The sequence below is a fragment of the Ornithorhynchus anatinus genome, chromosome X1 (assembly GCF_004115215.2).
Source record: "Ornithorhynchus anatinus isolate Pmale09 chromosome X1, mOrnAna1.pri.v4, whole genome shotgun sequence".
NCBI classification, from domain to species: Eukaryota; Metazoa; Chordata; class Mammalia; order Monotremata; family Ornithorhynchidae; genus Ornithorhynchus; species Ornithorhynchus anatinus.
The window spans coordinates 46076619-46095788 of NC_041749.1; the positions used below are offsets into that span (position 1 = coordinate 46076619).

Below are 19170 nucleotides of genomic sequence, written 5' to 3' on the forward strand. Positions count from 1 at the left end.
CATAATAATAATCATCCTCGTTATTATTATTATCTGTTCCCACATATCCTGGCCTTCTATTTCAGGGCTTCCTCTCCCCATCAGGCTAATTAGAGTCCTGCTGCCCTTCTTCTCTTTCGCGCTCCTCCTCTGTCTCCCGATCGAATAGGAGGGGAAGAGTGGGGGGCGAGGGGTAGGAGCGAGAAGCAGGGAGAGGAGTGGTCCCGCGGAGCCAAGACCTGAAGGGGTTTCTCTGTGTAGGCGGTGGGGGAAGGGGAGGAGAGGGCAGAGAAAAGCTATCTGATCCTATGACCGATCTGCCTGTTGGTCCCTCTCTCTGCAGACTTTCTGGCCCGCCCGCTCACTCGCCAGGCCTTTTTCGTTGGCCCTGTCCGCATCCGTCTCTTAGAGGGCTCCCCTTTCTTCCCCTTGGCCGCTAACGCCACACAGAGCTTCCACTTCCCTCAGATAGAAAAGGACACGGGCCACCTCATCCCAGAAGGTAGTTTCTCTGTGCCTCAGTTTCCTCATTTGTAAAATAAGGATTCAACATCTGCTCTCTCTCCTACTTAGATTGTGAGCCCCATGGGGGACGGGGACTTGTATATACCCCAGCGTTTAGAAGAGTGCTTGACACACAGTAAGCGCCTATCAAGTTTCATAATAATAATATTACTACATTATTAGCTCTTCAGGAATTGGTCAGGCTCAGCCTTCATCTCTGCAGGTGCTATACAGTTGGTAAAAGCGTCAGTTTCTGGTATTCCACTTGGAAAGGAAGGAAAACTACACTCACTCCCTTGGTGAACTCATTCGCTCTCACGGCTTCAACTATCATCTCTATGCAGATGACACACAAATCTACATCTCTGCCCCTGTCCTCTCCCCCTCCCTTCAGGCTTGTATCTCCGCCTGCCTCCAAGATGTCTCTACCTGGATGTCTGCCCGCCACCTAAAACTCAACATGTGCAAAACTGAGCTCCTCATCTTCCCTCCCAAGCCCTGTCCTCTTCCTGACTTCCCTATCACTGTGGATGGTACGACCATCCTTCCCGTCTCTCAAGCCCGCAACCTCGGTGTCATCCTTGACTCGGCTCTCTCGTTCACCCCACACATCCAATCCGTCACCAAGACTGCCGGTCTCACCTTTATAATATCGCCAAAATCCGCCCTTTCCTCTCCACCCAAACGGCTATCTTACTGGTACGGGCTCTCATAATATCCCGGCTGGATTACTGTGTCAGCCTTCTCTCTGATCTCCCTTCCTCCCGTCTCTCCCCGTTCCAGTCTATTTTTCATTCCGCTGCCCGGCTCATCTTCCTGCAGAAACGCTCTGGGCATGTCACTGCCCTCCTTAAAAACCTCCAGTGGTTGCCTATCGACCTCCGCACGAAACAAAAACTTCTCACTCTAGGCTACAAGGCTCTCCATCTCACCTTGTCCCCTCCTACTTCTCCTCCCTTCTCTCTTTCTACTGCCCACCCCGCACGCTCCGCTCCTCCGCCGCCCACCTCCTCACCGTCCCCCGTTCTCGCCTATGCCGCCGTCTACCCCTGGCCCACGTCCTCCCGCTGTCCTGGAATGCCCTCCCTCCTCACCTCCGCCAAACTAATTCTCTTCCCCTCTTCAAAGCCCTGCTGAAAGCTCACCTCCTCCAAGAGGCCTTCCCAGACTGAGCTTCCCCTTTTCCCTCTGCTCCCTCTGCTGCCCCTCTACCCCCCCTTCACCTCCCCTCAGCTAAGCCCCCTTTTCCCCCCTTTCCCTCTGCTCCTCCCCCTCTCCCTTCCCCTCCCCTCAGCACTGTGCTCGTCCGCTTAGTTGTATATATTTTTAATACCCTATTTATTTTGTTAATGAGATGTACATCACCTTGATTCTATTTATTGCTATTGTTTTTGTCTGTCTGTCTCCCCCGATTAGACTGTAAGCCCGTCAATGGGCAGGGACTGTCTCTATCTGTTGCTGATTTGTACATTCCAAGCGCTTAGTGCAGTGCTCTGCACATAGTAAGCGCTCAATAAGTACTATTGAATAAATGAACGAATGAAAACTAGGTAATACTGGGTAATACTAGGTCCAATAGGTAAAAATAATAATAGTAATAATAATAATGATAATGGTATTTGTTAAACACTTCCTATGAGTCAAGCGTTGCACTAAGCGCTGGTATGGATACAGGCAAATCGGGTTGGTCACAGTCCCTGTCTCACTTGGGACTCACAGTCTTAATCTCCATTTTATAGTTGAGGTAACTGAGGCATAGAGAAGTGAAGTGACTTGCCCAAGGTCACACAGCAGACAGGTGGCAGAGGCGGGATTAGAATCTAGGTCCTTTAAACTCCCAGGCCGAGTCTGAGTTCCCTCTTATAATGCTATGACTTATTCTGCAGCTGGCAGGCCTTGGTCAGGAGCTCACTGTACCCACAGTAACAGCATATTATTCTTTAGCATGAGTATTTTGATACAACTGAATACTTTTCAAATGAGAAAGGAGGTCAAAGGAAAGTCCTTTTTTAAATTCAGTTTTTTAACAAAACCAAGTGGACAGCGTGGCTTAGTGGTAAGAGCACGGGCTTTGAAGTCAAAGGTCATGGGTTCTAATCTCGGCTCCGCCACTTGTCTGCTGGGTGGCCTTGGGCAAGTCACTTCACTTCTCTGTGCCTCAATTCCCTCATGTGTGAAATGGGGATTAAGACTGTGAGCCCCATGTGGAGCAACCTGATTACCTTGTTCTCCCTCCCCCCAACGCTTAGAACAGTGCTTGGCACATAGTAAGCACTTAACAGATGCCATTATTATTATTATTACTCTCCAACAGTCAGATTGGGAAGGCAGTTAGTCGCAAGAGGGTACTGTCGGGTTTATTTCCCAGCTAGAGGGCCTCAGGGTTAGAGGAAGGGATTTACTTAGCGGACTTGCCCCTCCCACAGCTACTTTTGATATGCACGCAAAATTCACACTTCACACTAGTCTCCGGTCTTTCCTCAGCAGGTTATGGTCTCGACGTTTTCAGGCATTCGCTTCTCATTTCCTCCCCACCTTCCCTCACCCCACCAGGACCTCCACTGCTGGGCCTTCCCTGACACTTGAGTTTCCATAGAGAGGGTCTCTAAGCCTATTGAAGAGATGATTTAGTCAGCAGGAAGCGGCTCTCAGCTCCCCGGCAGGACCGGTTTGCCTTTCCCAGGTGTTTTTCTGGGTGTTCATGTCCCGTTTCGGGGATTTCATGGGGTCCAACTTCCTGGAGAGACCACGGGAGGACCGTATACACCCAGTCACTTACATATCGACCCCCCACCATAGGGACACTCTGCGCGTAACAAGCCGTGGATTTATTTAGGGCCTTGATAGAAACGTCGCTACTTTTAATTAGAAAGAGTCTATCAGTCAATCAGAGTAGCAGCATGGCCTAGTGAATAGAGTACGGGTCTGGGAGTCAGAAGGACCTAGGTTCTAATACCTAGGTTCTAAATAAATAAATAGTAAATAAAGGGTACATCCTCCTGGTTTCCATTTATCCAGCCCAAACTCGGCTTTCCTCACACCCTTCGTGTCAGATTCGACTGAGAAGAAATTTTATTTAGTTATGCATTTTCCCCAGATTAATTATTCAGTGCCGAGCGGGACTGGGAATTACACACACACACATACACACACACACGCGCGCGCGCGCGGTTCTTATTTATTCACACTTGACATCAAAATGTTGTTTACATAAGAGCGTTTGGTTCTTGGACTCCAGCCAGCTTTTCTCTTTGAACGGGAAGCTGAAGCTGGAAAAAGTTAAATCTATTAAGCACTAACAGGGTGGCGTTTGATTAGCAAGCCCGCCGTCATGGCAAATCCTTAACTCGGAAAAATCCACCGACCACCTCCTGCAACTCCACAAACATGCCCACAAGCGTATGCCCATTTCTTCATTAAAGTCCGGCTCTGACAAGTGGTTGATGCAGAGGCTGGAGATTCTTCTCCAGGGACGCAGATTCCCCCGCAACGTCGAGAATGGTAAAAGGACATTTCCAGGACGAGATGCCTGGGAATCTTGTTCAAATCATCATCAGCAGCAGCAGCAGCAGCATCGACAACAACGGCATTTATTGAGGGCTCACTGTGTGAACACTGTACACACTGAATACTGAACACAGAAAGAACACTCTACTGAGCTCTGGGGAAAACAAACGGAGTGGTCCAGTCACCCTGACCCCGATGCCTCTTGCCACCTGAGTCCCTCCGGCTGTCCACTGTACTGTGCCTTTAAGGTCTAGGGGGCGTATTGTCACCGTGAGCTTTGGAGGCGCTTGGAGACAGGCTGCCGAAGTGAAGCGTCCGGGATCCGGCTCTTTGAAAGACTTCAGAAACTTTCCAGCGAGGCCTGCATGCCCGGGGGAGCTCCTCTCGGCTATGAAGGCAGCCGCGAAACGGCGATCGTAGCACGTGCGGTGGGCACGGAGTGGGAACGGCGCCCGTGCGAGGAAAACCAAGCGGGCGAAAGGAGCGGGTCCAGCAGCGCTCGCCATGGGCGGCTTTCAATCGGAGGACTTTATAGCTGGATGGATCGGGGGTAAGTTTCACTTGCAGGCGCCTGTGGCTCGCGCTTCCCTCCCCTCGACCCCGACCCACACCTGTAAGAGAGGGGAAGTCTTTTCCTGAGCTCGAATCAGAAGCAGCGTGGCTTGGTGGGATCTAATCCCGCTCTGCGATTTGATAATTACACTATTTTTGTTAAGCGCTTACTATGTGCAGAGCATTGTTCTAAGCGCTGGGGTAGATACAGGGTAATCAGGTTGTCCCACGTGAGTCGTAATCCCCATTTTACAGATGAAGGAACTGAGGCACTGAGAAGTTAAGTGACTTGCCCACAGTCACACAGCTGACGAGTGGCAGAGCCAGGATTCGAACCCGTGACCTCTGACTCCCAAGCCCGTGCCCTTTCCACTGAGACACGCTGCTTCTCTAATAATAATGCTGGTGTTTGTTAAGCACTTACTATGTGCAAAGGACTGTTCTAAGCGCTGGGGTTGATACAAGGTCATCAGGTTGTCCCACATGGGGCTCACAGTCTTCATCCCCATTTTACAGATGAGGTAATGGAGGCACAGAGAAGTGAAGTGAGTTGCCCAAAGTCACACAGCCGATGGGTGGCGGAGCCGGCATTAATAATAATAATAATAATAATAATAATTTGTTAAGCGCTTACTATGTGCCAAGCACTGTTCTAAGCGCTGGGGTAGATAGAAGGTCATCAGGTTGTCCCAAGTGGGGCTCACAGTCTTCATCCCCATTTTACAGATGAGGGAACTAAGGCACAGAGAAGTTAAGTGACTTGCCCAAAGTCACACAGCTGATAAGTGGCAGAGCCGGGATTAGAACCCATGACCTCTGACTCCCAAGCCCGTGTTCTTTCCACTGAGCCACGACTTGTCTGCTGTGTGACCTTGGGCAAGCCACTTAACTTCTCTGCGCCTCAGCTACTTCATCTGTAAAATGGGGATGAAGACTGTGAGCCCCACTTGGGACAACCTGGTTATGTTGTATCTACTCCAGCGCTTAGAACAGTGCTTGGCACATAGTAAGCGCTTAACAAATCCCATAATTATTATTATTATTATTAGTCAGAAAGGGAAACAGGAACGCAAACCCCTCATATCCCGACCTGCCCGTTTATCCTACGGCATCTAGATCTCCCTGATTTTGAAAGTTTTGGCTGGATTTTTCATTAGCCAGAACGGTCCAATCGTTCGAGCCCAGAATAAACCCACCAAGGCACTGGCAGTCGGATGCCTACTGTGCCGGGAGACGATGCATCTTGTGCGAAAGCCGCGTCTGGGGGTTCCTAATCTCCAAGGAGGGTCTGTAACAGAGTTCAGTGGGCGCCACTCCCCGGAGCGCAATGCAGAGTACTACGCGGCATGAACCGTGTTACTACTTTCCCCCGAATTCTGATTCGTTGGGATCCCCTGCTCCATCAGGTAACTGTGGGTCAATAGCTCCACCAATCAGCTGGCTCCCTTCATTCATGCTCATTCAGTGTGCCCGAGTTGGAAACCGAAGGGAAGAGCGCGCCAAGCTTCCCAAGAAAGTGTCCGACGGCAGCGGGTGGGGAGGCGGGAAGGGGGCTGCTGAGCTCGTGGACCCAGGACTACTCATTTATTTCTTTCTTTTTACAAGCCCGTCTGTGTTCCAAGGAATCGCGAAACTAGCACCTTATGGATAGCTGAGATCTGAGGCTGGCAGGAGGGTTAGGGTGGGGGGTGGTGTGAGAAGCCGGCCTTTGTTTGCTCTGAGTCAACTAACGGGAGTTACCTGAGTGATTCAGACAGAAGCTTTGGACTCCGGCATGAAAATTGTGCAAACAGGACTCCAGGTCTGTGGCTTCCCTTTCTCGTGAGGAAAAGAAATAGAGAAAAAACTCACCTCCTGCCTTGTGTTTTCCACTGCACAGGCAATGTAGAAGGGAAGGCAGATAGGAAGAATGAGGGCTTAATCAGGGTAGGCCTTTTGGAGGAGATCAGATTTTAAGAGGGCTCTGAAGGTGGGAAGAACTGTGTGTTCTATGGGACGTGACGGGCAGTTCCAGGCCAGTGAGAGTTGGGTTGTAATCGGAGATCACTTAGGTAAGGAATCATGCTGTCATATTTATCGAGGGTCTACTGTGTGCAGAGTACTGTACCAAGCACGTGGGAAACTGCAGTATAACAGCTGGTAGACAGTTCCCTGCCCACGACGAGTTCACCGTCTAGGGGAAGGAGGAGGAGAGATGGAATGTTTAAAAGCCATTGATTGGTAAGGAGTTTCTGTTTGATGTGAAGGTGGATGGGCAACCATTGGAAGTTTTTGGGGAGTGGAGAGAGGGACTGAATTTTTTTTTAGAAAAATTATTCAGGCAGCAGTGTGAAGTGTGGACTGGAGAGGGAAGAGACAGGAGGCGGGGAGGTTAGTGAGGAAGCTGATGAGGTAGTCAAGGCAGTATATGATAAGTGCTTGAGGTAGGGTGGGAGCAGTTTGGGTGAAGAGGAAAGGGTGGATTTTAGCGATGTTGTGAAGATGAAACTGACAGGATTTCATAACGGATTGAATACGTGGGTTGAAGGAGAGAGACGATTGGAGGATAATGCCAAGGTTATGGGTTTGTGAGACAGGGAGGATGGTGGTGCTGTCTACAGTGATGGGGAAGTCAGGAGAAATGATAAGGTTTGAATGGGAAGATGAGGAGTATCATTTTGGACATGTTAAGCTTGAGGTGTCAGCAGAACATCTAAGTGGAGGTGTTCTGAAAGTAGGAGGAAATGTGAGACTGCAGAGAAAGAGAGAGATCAGGGCTGGAGATGTAGCTTGGGGATTCATCTGCATAGAGGTGGTAGTTGAAGCCATGGGAGAGACTGAGTTCTCCAAGGGAGTGGGTGTAGATGAAGATTAGAAGGGGACCCAGAACTGAGCCTTGAGAGATTCCCACAGTGAGCCAGTGGAAGGCAGAGGAGGAGCCCGTGAAAGAGATTAAGAAGGAGCAGCTAGAGAGCTAAGAGAACTAGGAGAGGACAGTGTCAGTGAAGCCAAGGTTTAGAGCGTGCTTCCAGGAGAAGGGGCTGGTTGACAGTGTCGAAGGCAGCTGAGAGGTCAAGGAGGATTAGGATAGAGCAGAGGCCATCGGATTGGACATGAAGGTGGTCATTGGTGACTTTAAAGAGGGCAGTTTTCATGTAGCGAAGGGAACAGGAGACAGAGTGAAGGGAGTCAAGAGCAGCACTGGAGGAAATGAAGTGGAAGCAGTGGGTGAAGACAACTCACTAAAGGTGTTTGAAGAGGAATGGCAAGAGGGAGTTGTGGGTCAAGGGAGGGTGTTTTCTTTTAGGACAGAGGATATATTGGCATGTTTGAAAGCAGTGGGGAAGAAACCAATGGAAAATGAGCAGTTGAAGGTGGTGGTTAAGAAGAGAGACAGGGGTTAAGTGTTTTGATGGGGTATGAAGGTATGGCAGATGGAGGGGGTAGATTTTGAAAAGAGGCTGGATATCTCCTCTTGAGAAACTGCTGGGAAAGATGGGAGAATTGAAAGAGTAGTTGAAGCCATGGGAACAAATGAGTTCTTCAGAGTATGAGTATAAATGGAGAATAGAAGGGAACCCAGAACTGAGCCTTGAGTGACTCCCACATTTAGAGGGTAGGAAGCAGAGGAGGATCCAGTTAAAGAAACTGAAAAAGAGCAGACAGAAAAATAATCCATCAATCAACTGTATTTATTGAGCACTTACTGCATGCAGAACATTGCTCTAAGAACTTGGGAGAGGACAATGTAGCAGTATAACAGACACATTCACTGACCACAGTGAGCTTACAGTCTAGAGGGGGAGACAAACATTGATAAAAATAAACAAAATCACAAACATAAATATGAGTGCTATGGGGCTGAGAGGAGGGATGAATAAACAGAGCAAAAGGGTGACGAAAAGGGAGTGGAAAAAAAGGAAAAGAGTCAGGGTAGTCAGGATAGTCAGGGAAGGCCTCTTGGAGGAGCTGTACCTTCAATAAGGCTTTGAAGTGGGGGAGAGTAATTGTCTATCAGATATGAAGAGGGAGGGCATTCCAAGCCAAAGGCTGGACGAGGGCGAGAGTTTGGCTGTGAGATAGATGAGATGGAGGTACAGTGAGTAGGTTAGCATTAGAGGAACAAAGTGTGAGGGCTAGTTTGTAGTAGGAGAATCGTGAAGTGAGGTAATTTGACGCAGTGGTGGATGGGCAATCCACTGGAGGTTCTTGAGGAGTGGAGAAACATAGACTGGATGTTTTTATAGAAAAATGATCCAGGCAGCAGAGTGAAGTACGGCCTGGAGTAGGGAGAGACAGGAGGCAGGCAGGTCAGCAAGGCAGCTAATAAAGTAATCAAGGTAGTATAGAATAAATGTTTGGATTAACATGGAAGCAGTTTAGATGTGGAGGAGAAAGGGTGGATGTTGTGAAGGGGGAACCGACAGGATTTAGTGATGGATTGATTATGTGGGTTGAATGAGAGAGAGAAGTCAAGGATAACACCAAGGGTATGGGCTTGCGAGACAGGAAGGATGGTGTTGCTCTCTACAGTAATGGGAAAGTTTGGGTGGGAAGATAAGGAGTTCTGTTTTTGAAATGTTAGGTTTGAGGTGACAGCAGGACATCCAAATAGAGACGTTTTGAAGGCAGGAGGAAATGCAAGACTGCAGAGAGGGAAAGAGATCAGGGCTGGAGATGTAGATTTGAGAATCATATGTATAGAGGTGGTAGTTTAAGCCATGGGAGCAAATAAATTCTGCAAGGGAGTGGGTGTAGATGGAGAGTAGAAGGGGACCCAGAACTAAACCTTGAGAAAAACCCACAGTTAGAGCGAGGGAGGCAGAGGAGGAGCCCACGAAAGAGACTGAGAATGTGATCGGAGGAGAACCAGGAGAGAACTCCAGTGTCCCCTCTACCCCCAGCACCCTTCCCAGAAAGTACCTGGTTCAGAAACCCTCTGGCCCGCTTTCTCTCCTTCCCCACCTTTCATTCATTCTTTCATTCAACCGTATTTTTTGAGTGCTTACTGTGTGCAGAGCACTATAATAAATGCTGTGAGAGTACAATACAACAATAAACAGGCACATTCCCTGCCCACAATGAGCCTACAGTGCAGAGGGGGAGCCAGACATTAATATAAATAAATAAATTACATATATGTACATGAGAGATCCATAATTCATATTCCTCAAAGCAAAAAGTCACAAGAACTCTCTGGTGGAGGTTGAGGGTGGGTTGAGCTGGGACTTCCTTTCTGTTCCTTAGATTGCTATTTCTGAGAATGAAGTTCTTCAGTATATTAGTCACCATTCTCCTTCTAAACCTAGTCTCTTGGAGAAATCATTTGCTCCCATGTCTTCATCTACCATCTCGATATGGATGATTCCCAAATCTATATCTCTCCTTCTCTGCAGTCCCGAATTTCCTCCTGCCCTCAGGACATCTCTCCCTGGATGTCCTGCTTACTCCTCAAATTAAACATATAAAACAGAACCTATCTTTCCCCCAGTCCCTGTCTCTCCCTCTCTTTCACATCACTGTAACCTCCCTCTCTTCCTGTGTTGTCCTCAACTCATCCCTCTCATATAGGTATGCTATATGCTATTATGCTATTGATGACCGTGTACTTGTTTTGTTTTGTTGTCTGTCTCCCCTTTCTAGACTGTGAGCCCATTGTTGAGTAGGATTGTCTCTATCTGTTGCCGAATTGTACTTTCCAAGTGCTTAGGACAGTGCTCTGCACACAGTAAGCGCTCAATAAATATGACTGAATGAATTTGCTTCCCTGTCTCCCAAGCCTGTGCTCTTTCCACTAAGCCACACTGCTTCTCCAATTTGTTAAGCACTTACTATGTGTCAAGCACTATTCTAAGCGCTGGGGTAGATGCAAGGTAATAGGTTGTCCCACGTGGGGCTCACAGTCTTAATCCACATTTTTCAGATGAGGGAACTGAGGCACAGAGAAGTGAAGTGACTTGCCCAAAGTCACACAGCTGCCAAGTGGCAGAGCTGGAATTAGAACCCACAACCTCTGACTCTCAAGCCACTAAGCCAAACTGCTTCTGAAAGCACCATATGCTCTGAGGTCGACTGAAGTCAGCCTTGGGATGTTCTGGATGGTAATTTCTGTCTTCTTTTCCTCTCTTTGTATGTCCTTTCCATTATGCTGCACCCCTGTCTGCCTCTTCTTTTATTGCACAGTGTGCCCCAAAGGGAAGATGACTGGTAGGAAAAAGATAATGCACATGGTGTTGGGCAAACCCTAGTCCTAGAAGTCCACTCCCTAGCACAGGTTCTCCGTCCTGAAGCCTTAGGCCTGAGGCTCCTCTACCATTGTTGAACAGAAGCTCCGTCCTCATCCTGGCTCATTATCTGAGCTAGGCATTGGGGTTGATACATTATAATTAGATTAGACACAATCTCTTTCCCACTTGAAGCTTGCTATCTGAGAGAGAGAGAAGATATGTTCCCTATGCTTTTCAGATGAGGAAACTAATGTGCTGAACGGTTAAGTGACTTGCCCCAAGGTCACAAAACAAGCAAATGACAGAGCTGGGACTAGAACCAGAGGTTCCCGATCCCCACACCCATGATCTTTCCACTAGACCATACTGTCGCCCTGGTTTCCCATTGGCAAGCAAATTTTTGTAGTTTAATGGTCTTGCAGGTGCTTTGTCAGTGCAAGAGGAAAGGATCCCACCTACTTGAGTATCTGACTAAGTAAGTATCTGGGAGTTTAAAGAAATGTTGGCACTCAGCATGTAGGGCTAGATCCTCATTATTATCTCAAAGTTCCTTTCCTCCAAGGAACAACACTTCGAGACAACTGAACACTTTGTTCATACAACTAAATCATTACTATATTTGTCCAGTTTACAAAGTGCTTCATTTTGAGATCAGAGGATATTGAAGTCTTGCTAATAATTATAAAACTTGCACTATTTTAATGTATTTGGTAAATGCTTATTATGTGCTAGGCATTGTACTAAGAATTGCAGCAGATGCAAGATAATCAGTTTAGGCACAGTCCGTGTCCTATGTGGGGCTCACAGTCTTAATAATCCCCATTTTACAGATGAGGTTACTGAGGCACAGAGAAATTCCCCAAGGTCACCCAGCAGACAAGTGGCAGAGTTGGGATTATAACCCAGGTCCTCCGACTCTCAGGCCTGGGCTCTTTCCAGCAGCACTTACTTATTAAGCACAGACTTGTTAAGCATTTGCTATGTGTCAAGTTCTGTTCTAAGCGATGGGATAGAAGCAAGGTAATAAGGTTGGACACAGTCCGTGTCCCACATGGGGCTCGCAGCCTAAATTGGAGGGAGGGGGATTTAATCTCCATTTTGCAGATGAGGAAACTGAGGCTCAGAGAAGTTAAGTGACTTCCCAAGGTCACATAGCAGACAAGTGGCAGAGCTGGGATTAGAACCCAAATCCTCTGACTCCCAGGCCCGTGTTCTTTGCAATAGGCTACAGTGCAAGCTCCCCTCTAGACTATAAGCTTATTGTAGTCAGGGAATGTGTCTGTTTATTGTTGTATTGTACTCTCCCAAGCACTTAGTACAGTGCTTTGCACAGAGTAAGCACTCAATAAATGTTTCCCATGCTGCTAATGGCTTCTTTTTGTGTTTTTTTTAATCTGCAGGGGCTGCAAGTGTGATTGTTGGTCATCCTTTGGACACAGTCAAGGTATGCTGAAACCATTTCAATGTCAACCTAAAGTGGAGGCTAAAATATGGTTGTTCTTTGAGATGCACTGGCTGTTGGTGGTGGTCAACAGAGCAGTGGACTGCTGGGAGACCAGTGCAGGAGGCAGACCAACCTGGTGGGCAGAAATCAGGAGAGAGGTTGCTGTCCTTCTGCAGAGGCTGTGTGACAACATGAGAAGCAGCGTGGCCTAGAGGATAGTCACAGGCCTGGGAGTCAGAAGGACCTGGGTTCTAATTCAGGCTCCTCCACTTGTCTGCTGTTTGTCCTTGGGCAAGTCACTTAACTTCTCTGTGCCTCAGTCCCCTCATCTATAAAATGGGGATTAAAATTGTGAGCCTCATGTGGGACATGGACTGCATCCAACCTTATTAGTGTGTATCTACCCTTGTGCTTAAAACCAGTGCCTGACACATAGTAAGCTCTGAACAAATACCATTAAAACATAAATATTGAAAAAGAAAAAAAAATATCATAAGGAGGCAAAGTCCAAAACAGGGGCAGTCCTGATGTGGAGAAAGACCACCAGCAGGTGTTTTCCTTGCTGGAAAAAATGTGGCAGGGAGTATCCAACCCCCGTCAGTCTTAAGGCCACATTTGCATTCCTGGTTAGGACCTCATCATCAGGAGTATCATCACTGAAAACCAAAGACAGAGATATATTTTCAGAGGTCTCCCAGAAATCTTGAATCTTATTTTTGAATTATTGGGGGATCTCTGACAGGAGCACAGATTCTGCAGAAATCTAGGCTCTTTTCCACTCCTGCTAGGATCCTCAACCAGTTGTTCAAGATGCACTTAGTGCTCAAAACAACAATAAAGTTGCCCTGGTGGTGGCCCAAGTGTTGGGAGTAGGAAGACTGGACAAAGGGAAGGGAAAGGAGATAGGGAAGAAAAAGGAAAAGCAAGAAATGACAAAGTAGAAATGTCAATATTTTCTCAACACTCATACAACGAGTGCAGCCTATTGCATAACACAGGCAGATCGATGTAAATGGCAATAGGGAGTCTCAGGAATTTGACAATTCTCTCTGGATCCCATTTCTGGCCAGTAGTCATCCCAGGAATGTGTACTCTAAACCTAAATTCTCAAAGCCCTTTTCTTTTTCATCTTCCTCATCCAGCACCATCAGGTTGGAGTTCAAATCCAGCCCAGTGTGTTCAGAAGCCCGAGAAAGAGATGGAGAAAATACTTTTCAGATTGCAGAATTCTGTAAACACAGGTGTTTATTTGCTGTCAGCAGATCAGGGGAAGGTGATTTGTTTACACTAAATAGACTTGCTTTTACTGACAGAGTCCCTAGGGGAGCCTACCCCAGTGGTCACCGGTGTAAAAAACATTAACCCATTACAGCCCTGCAACCATTAGAGAGAATCCATCAATCACTGAATGATGTTTATTAAGCATTTACTGTGGGCTGAGCACTGTAATAAGTGCTTGAGAGAATCCAATTGAGTTGGTAGACGTGATTCCTGCCCTCAAGGAGTTTGCAGTCTAGCAGACAGAGAAGATGTGTTTCTTCTGCCCAGTACAGGATGCTGATATAAATGCCGTACATCAGCCCCTGTATATAACCCTGGTCTGCCCATATCAGAATCTCATAAGCTGTTCTGATCACCACATTCCTGGAAGACAGAGGGTAGCGTTGAGGAGAGACAGGACAGGATTAACAAAGTGATCAGGAGGCAGAAGAAGCTTTTCCATATTAGGATAGGTTGCAGAGAACAGAGTTGCCAAGGTTGGAAATAGGCAAGCTGAAAGAGGAGTGGATGGAAATCCACAGAGCCATGAAGGGGATGGAAAGGGTGACCCCCTGCATCTGACAACACTGGGGTGAGGAGCACCCTCAGAGGCTTGAAGGGAGATGATTCAAAACAAACCAAAGGAAGCCCTATGCCCAATGGGTAGTAGGCAAATCCATCCGTCAATCAATCAACCAATGCTTTTATTGAGTGCTTACTTGTACAGAGAGCACTGTACTAAACGTTTGGGAGAGTCCAGTACAAAAGAGTTCACAGACAACTTCCCTGCCCACAGTGAGCTTGCAGCCTAGATGTAACTCACTCCCATAGGAAGGTGTATAGTTTAAAAGTATGGACTGGCTCAAGAAAGCTCCTGATAAATTCGTGGACAAGCAGTCCATACTGGGTTGGCAGATGGAAAGCCTAATAGATTCAGGGCAAAGACCATAATGCAATAGTAAAGACAAAATTTAGGGGTGTTTTATGTAACATACCAAACCATGAGCACAGGTGTTCAGCCATCGCATGGTTTCCCCCTTAGCATGTATGTTTCCACTGGCCTGACCAGCCAAGAGGGCTTTGGGAAAAGCAGTCTTCCTCTGCTCTTGGCTGCCTGGCTGGTGGGATGAAGAGTATAGTCACTTAAATTTTTTTCAGGTTGTTGCTCTTTTCTATCCCTTCTGTTTACCCAGGAGGTTGGTGGCAGAGGAGGGGCTAGGACTTGTATCTCCAGGTGCCATAATAAATAATAATTGTAATTTCTTAAACACTTACTATGGGCCGAGCTTAGCACAAGATCAAGCCAGGCACCATTCCCTGTCTTGTAAGGGGCTCAAGGTCTAAGTAGGAAGGAGAACAGGCATCGAATCTACATTTTACAAGTGAGGAAGTGAAGTGACTTACCCAAGGTCACAGAGCAGGCAAATGGCAGGGCCAGAATTAGAACCCAGGTCCTCTGCTTCTGCTTTTCCAATCCCTTACTTTTTTAAAAAAACTGGTATTTGTTAAGCACTAGGCACTGTCCTAAGTGTTGGGATAGATGCAAGCTAGTCAGATTGGACACAATCCATTTTCCATATGGGGCTGACAATCTTAATGATCACTTAACAGATGAGGTAACTGAGTCAAGATTAGTTAAGTAATTTGTCCAAGGTCACACAGCATAAAAGTGGTAGGGCTTGGATTAGAACCCAGGTCCTTTCGACTGTTTCCCCTGGGCCATGAAGTTTATAGTAGAGAACCCCCAGCCTCACAAGGACAGTTGCCTCAGGAATCGGAGTTTTTTTGGCAGAGAACCCCGGGAACTGACAGCTTGCTCAGTCTGAGGCAGAAGTTTTTGCAGGGAGCACAGAGTAGTGAATCTGAGCCAAATCAGGGGATCAAAGAAAAAATTTATGAGCATAGTTTTAAAGTGCTTGCTCTACCTGTTGATTTGAACCAAATTTGCCCTTCCTTATCAAGGAAAGAAAATGGAGAAAGTTCAGGTTATATGTCTTTGGGGTCTCTAAAGGGTGCAGTGACGGCTGTGGTGCCACTGAAGTGCTTTTCTCTCTGGCCAGACAAAGGGCAGACACATTTATCCATGTTGCCAACGGCGACTGTCAAGCAGATGCCTTGGTCCGATTGGCTGGGGGAGATGCTAGAGGAATACCAAGTAAGGAGCTTTGTGACCTTTTCAAGCTGGACCAGTCAGAGCAAAAGTACAAATCACCCTGCTTCTCAGACTGCAAGCCGCACTGGGGGAGCCTTCAGGCATCCCAGGCCAGGATCGAAACTTTTTAGTGTCCAGGACCAGGAAAAATCGGCATCCTTTGGAGACTAAATTCAACCAGCAACCAGCGACTGTGAGCCTCATGTGAGACGTGGGCCGTGTTTGACCTGATTATCTTGTATCTACCCCAGGATTTATAACAAATACCACAATGATTGCTCTTAACCAGCATCTAAACATTTTACAGTTAAAAGATTGGGTTGCTATAAAATTCACTTCCCTGAGACACAGCCCACCATAGGAGCTTCACAGAACTCTTTTTGAACTAACAGTATCAATCACGGTATTTATTGAGTACTTATTGTGTATAGAGCACCGTATATACTAAGAGCATGCCCTTTACTTAACTCCTAATCAGGGTGATTCAGTATGATGAAAAGTTGTGAAGGGAAAGCATTCATGTTGTGAGCAAGTTCAATTGAAAAGGAACTATTATGAAACGGGATGGAAATGAAGAAGCCCAGAAATTAGGGTCCAGGGCACCTGAACTTTAAAATTATACCAATCACAGTGATAATAGTAGTAGCAGCCATAGCAGCAGCATTTATTGAGCACCACTTGGTGTGGGACACTGTACTAAGGTCTAGGGAAGTACAGAAAAACAAAGTGACATGTTCCCTGCCCCTATGACGCTTCCACTGTAATGGGGCCTGGGTCGGTCAGTCAGTCAGTCAGGCAATCAATCATATTTATTGAGTGCCTACTGTGTGCAGATCACTCCACTAAGAGTTTTGGAGAGTACAATATAACAATACCACGTTACCTCCCTGCAACAAGCTTACAGTCTAGAGGAGGAGAGAAAGACATTAATGTGAATAGATAAATTACAGATTTGTATGTAAGTGCGGTGGGTCTGGGAGAGGGAATGAATAAAGGTAGCAAGTCAGGGTGATGCAGAAGGGAGTGGGAGAAAGGAAAGGAGGGCTAAGTCAGGGAAGGCCTCCTGGAGGAGATGTGCCTTCAATAGGCCTTTGAAAGGGAGCAGAGTCATTGTCTGCTGGATATGAGGTGAGATGGTATTCGAGGCCAGAGTCAGGGTGTGGGTGAGAGGTCGGTTTGTGTCACCCTGCCTCCTTTTATACTGCTTCTGGTAGTGGTCACCTTTCTGAACAGGCATTTACCCTAGGTTACAGCCACCGCATAGTTACAATCCATACCTTGGGATCCAACCACCTTCACGGTAGAGAAGCAGCGTGGCTCAGTGGAAAGAGCACGGGCTTTGGAGTCAGGGCTCATGAGTTCGAATCCCAGCTCTGCCACTTGTCGGCTGTGTGACTGTGGGCAAGTCACTTAACTTCTCTGTGCCTCAGTTCCCTCATCTGTAAAATGGGGATGAAGACTGTGAGCCCCACGTGGGACAACCTGATTCCCCTATGTCTACCCCAGCGCTTAGAACAGTGCTCGGCACATAGTAAGCGCTTAACAAATACCAACATTAATTCACGGTTACAACAGCCCACAACGTTGGGTCAGCTACTCCTTGGTTATAACCAGATCCTGGGTTATAAACACTCCATGATACAACCACCTAAGGGATATCGGCTGTGTGGTTAGATTCATTCATTCATTCATTTATTCAATTGTATTTATTGAGCGCTTACTGTGTGCAGAGCACTGCACTAAGCGCTTGGAAAGTACAATTCTGCAACAGATAGAGACAATCCCTACCCAACAATAAGCTCACAGCCTAGAAGGAGAAGACAGATCACAAAACAAAACAAGTAGACAGGCATAGTTAGCAATAAAATAGATAAATAGAAATAAATAGAATAAATATGTACAAATATACACTAGTGCCGTGGGGCAGGGAGGGGGTAGAGCAGACGGAGGGAGTACATGCCCAACCCCATCAGGACTTAACATGTCTAAAACAGAGCTCCTTATTTTCCCACTCAAATCTTGTCCTCGCCCTGACTTTCCCATCACTGTAGATGGCACTACCATCCTTCCCCTCTCACAAGCCCATAACTTTGATGTTATCCTTGACTCCTCTCTCTCATTCAATCAACCCACATATTCAACCCATTAGTGGAAAGAGCACAGGTTTAGGAGTCAGAGGTTGTGGGTTCTAATCCTGGCTCCGCTGCTTCATTCATGCAATCATATTTATTGAGCACTTACTGTGTGCAAAGCATTGTACTAAGCGCTTGGAAAGTAGCTGTGTGACTTTGGGTAAGTCACTTAACTTATCTGTGCCTCACTTACCTCATCTGTAAAATGGGCATTAAGACTGTGAGCCCCACGTGGGACAATCTGCTTATCTTCTATTCATTCATTCAATAGTATTTATTGAGTGCTTACTATGTGCAGAGCACTGTACTAAACACTTGGAATGAACAAGTCGGCAACAGATAGACAGTCCCTGCCGTTTGATGGGCTTACAGTCTAATCGGGGGAGACAGACATACAAAAACAATGGCAATAAATAGAGTCAAGGGGAAGAACATCTCGTAAAAACAATGGCAACTAAATAGAATCAAGGCGATGTACATTTCATTAACAAAATAAATAGGGTAATGAAAATATATACAGTTGAGGAGACAAGTACAGTGCTGAGGGGATGGGAAGGTAGAGGGGGAGGAGCAGAGGGAAATGGGGGGAAAAGAGGGTTAAGCTGTGGAGAGGTGAAGGGGGGCCGGTAGAGGGAGTAGAGGGAGAAGGGGAGTTCAGTCTGGGAAGGCCTCTTGGAGGAGGTGAGTTTTAAGTAGGGTTTTGAAGAGGGGAAGAGAATTAGTTTGGCGGAGGTGAGGAGGGAGGGCATTCCAGGACCGCGGGAGGACGTGGCCCAGGGAGGACGTGGCGCAGGGGTCGATGGCGGGATAGGCGAGACCAAGGGACGGTGAGGAGGTGGGCGACAGAGGAGCGGAGCGTGCGGGGTGGGCTGTAGAAAGAGAGAAGGGAGGAGAGGTAGGAAGGGGCAAGGTGATGTAGAGCCTTGAAGCCTATCTACCCCAGTGCTTAGAACAGCACTTGGCACCTAGTAAGCACTTAACAAATACCATAATTATTATTATAATTATTAAATCCTGTAGGTCCCATCTTCACAATATCGCTAAAGTCCGCCTTCTCCTCTCCATCCAAACTGCTACCATGGTATTATAATCACTCATCTTATCCCACCTGGATTACTGCATCAGCCTCCTTGCTGACCTCCCAACCTCCTGTCTCTCCTCACTCCAGTCCATACTTCACTCAGCTGCCTGGATCATCTTTCTACAAAAATGTTCAGGACATGTCACCCCCCTCCTCAAAAATCTCCAGAGTTTGCCCATCCACCTCCATATCAAATTAAAACTCCTCACCATTAGATTTAAAGCACTCCATCACCTTGCCCCCTCCTACCTCACCTCCCTTCTCACCTCTACAACTCAACCCGCATACTTCACTCCTCTACAGCTAACCTCCTCACTATGCCCCGATCTCACCTGTCTTGCCGCTTACCCCTG

General features: G+C 47.1%; 1 protein-coding gene across 5 annotated transcripts in view; it reads left to right on the forward strand.

The window, feature by feature from the left end:
• The first annotated feature begins 3875 nt into the window (after positions 1-3875).
• Positions 3876-19170, forward strand: part of SLC25A48 (solute carrier family 25 member 48) — a 53388-nt gene continuing 38093 nt past the window's right edge. For all 5 annotated transcript variants that reach the window (XM_029052124.2, XM_029052130.1, XM_029052127.2 and 2 more), the window contains exons 1-2: positions 3876-4540; positions 12149-12192. In XM_029052124.2, the coding sequence (XP_028907957.1) occupies positions 4495-4540; positions 12149-12192 (90 nt within the window). In that variant the 5' untranslated portion in view covers positions 3876-4494. The remainder of the gene's footprint in view (positions 4541-12148; positions 12193-19170) is intronic.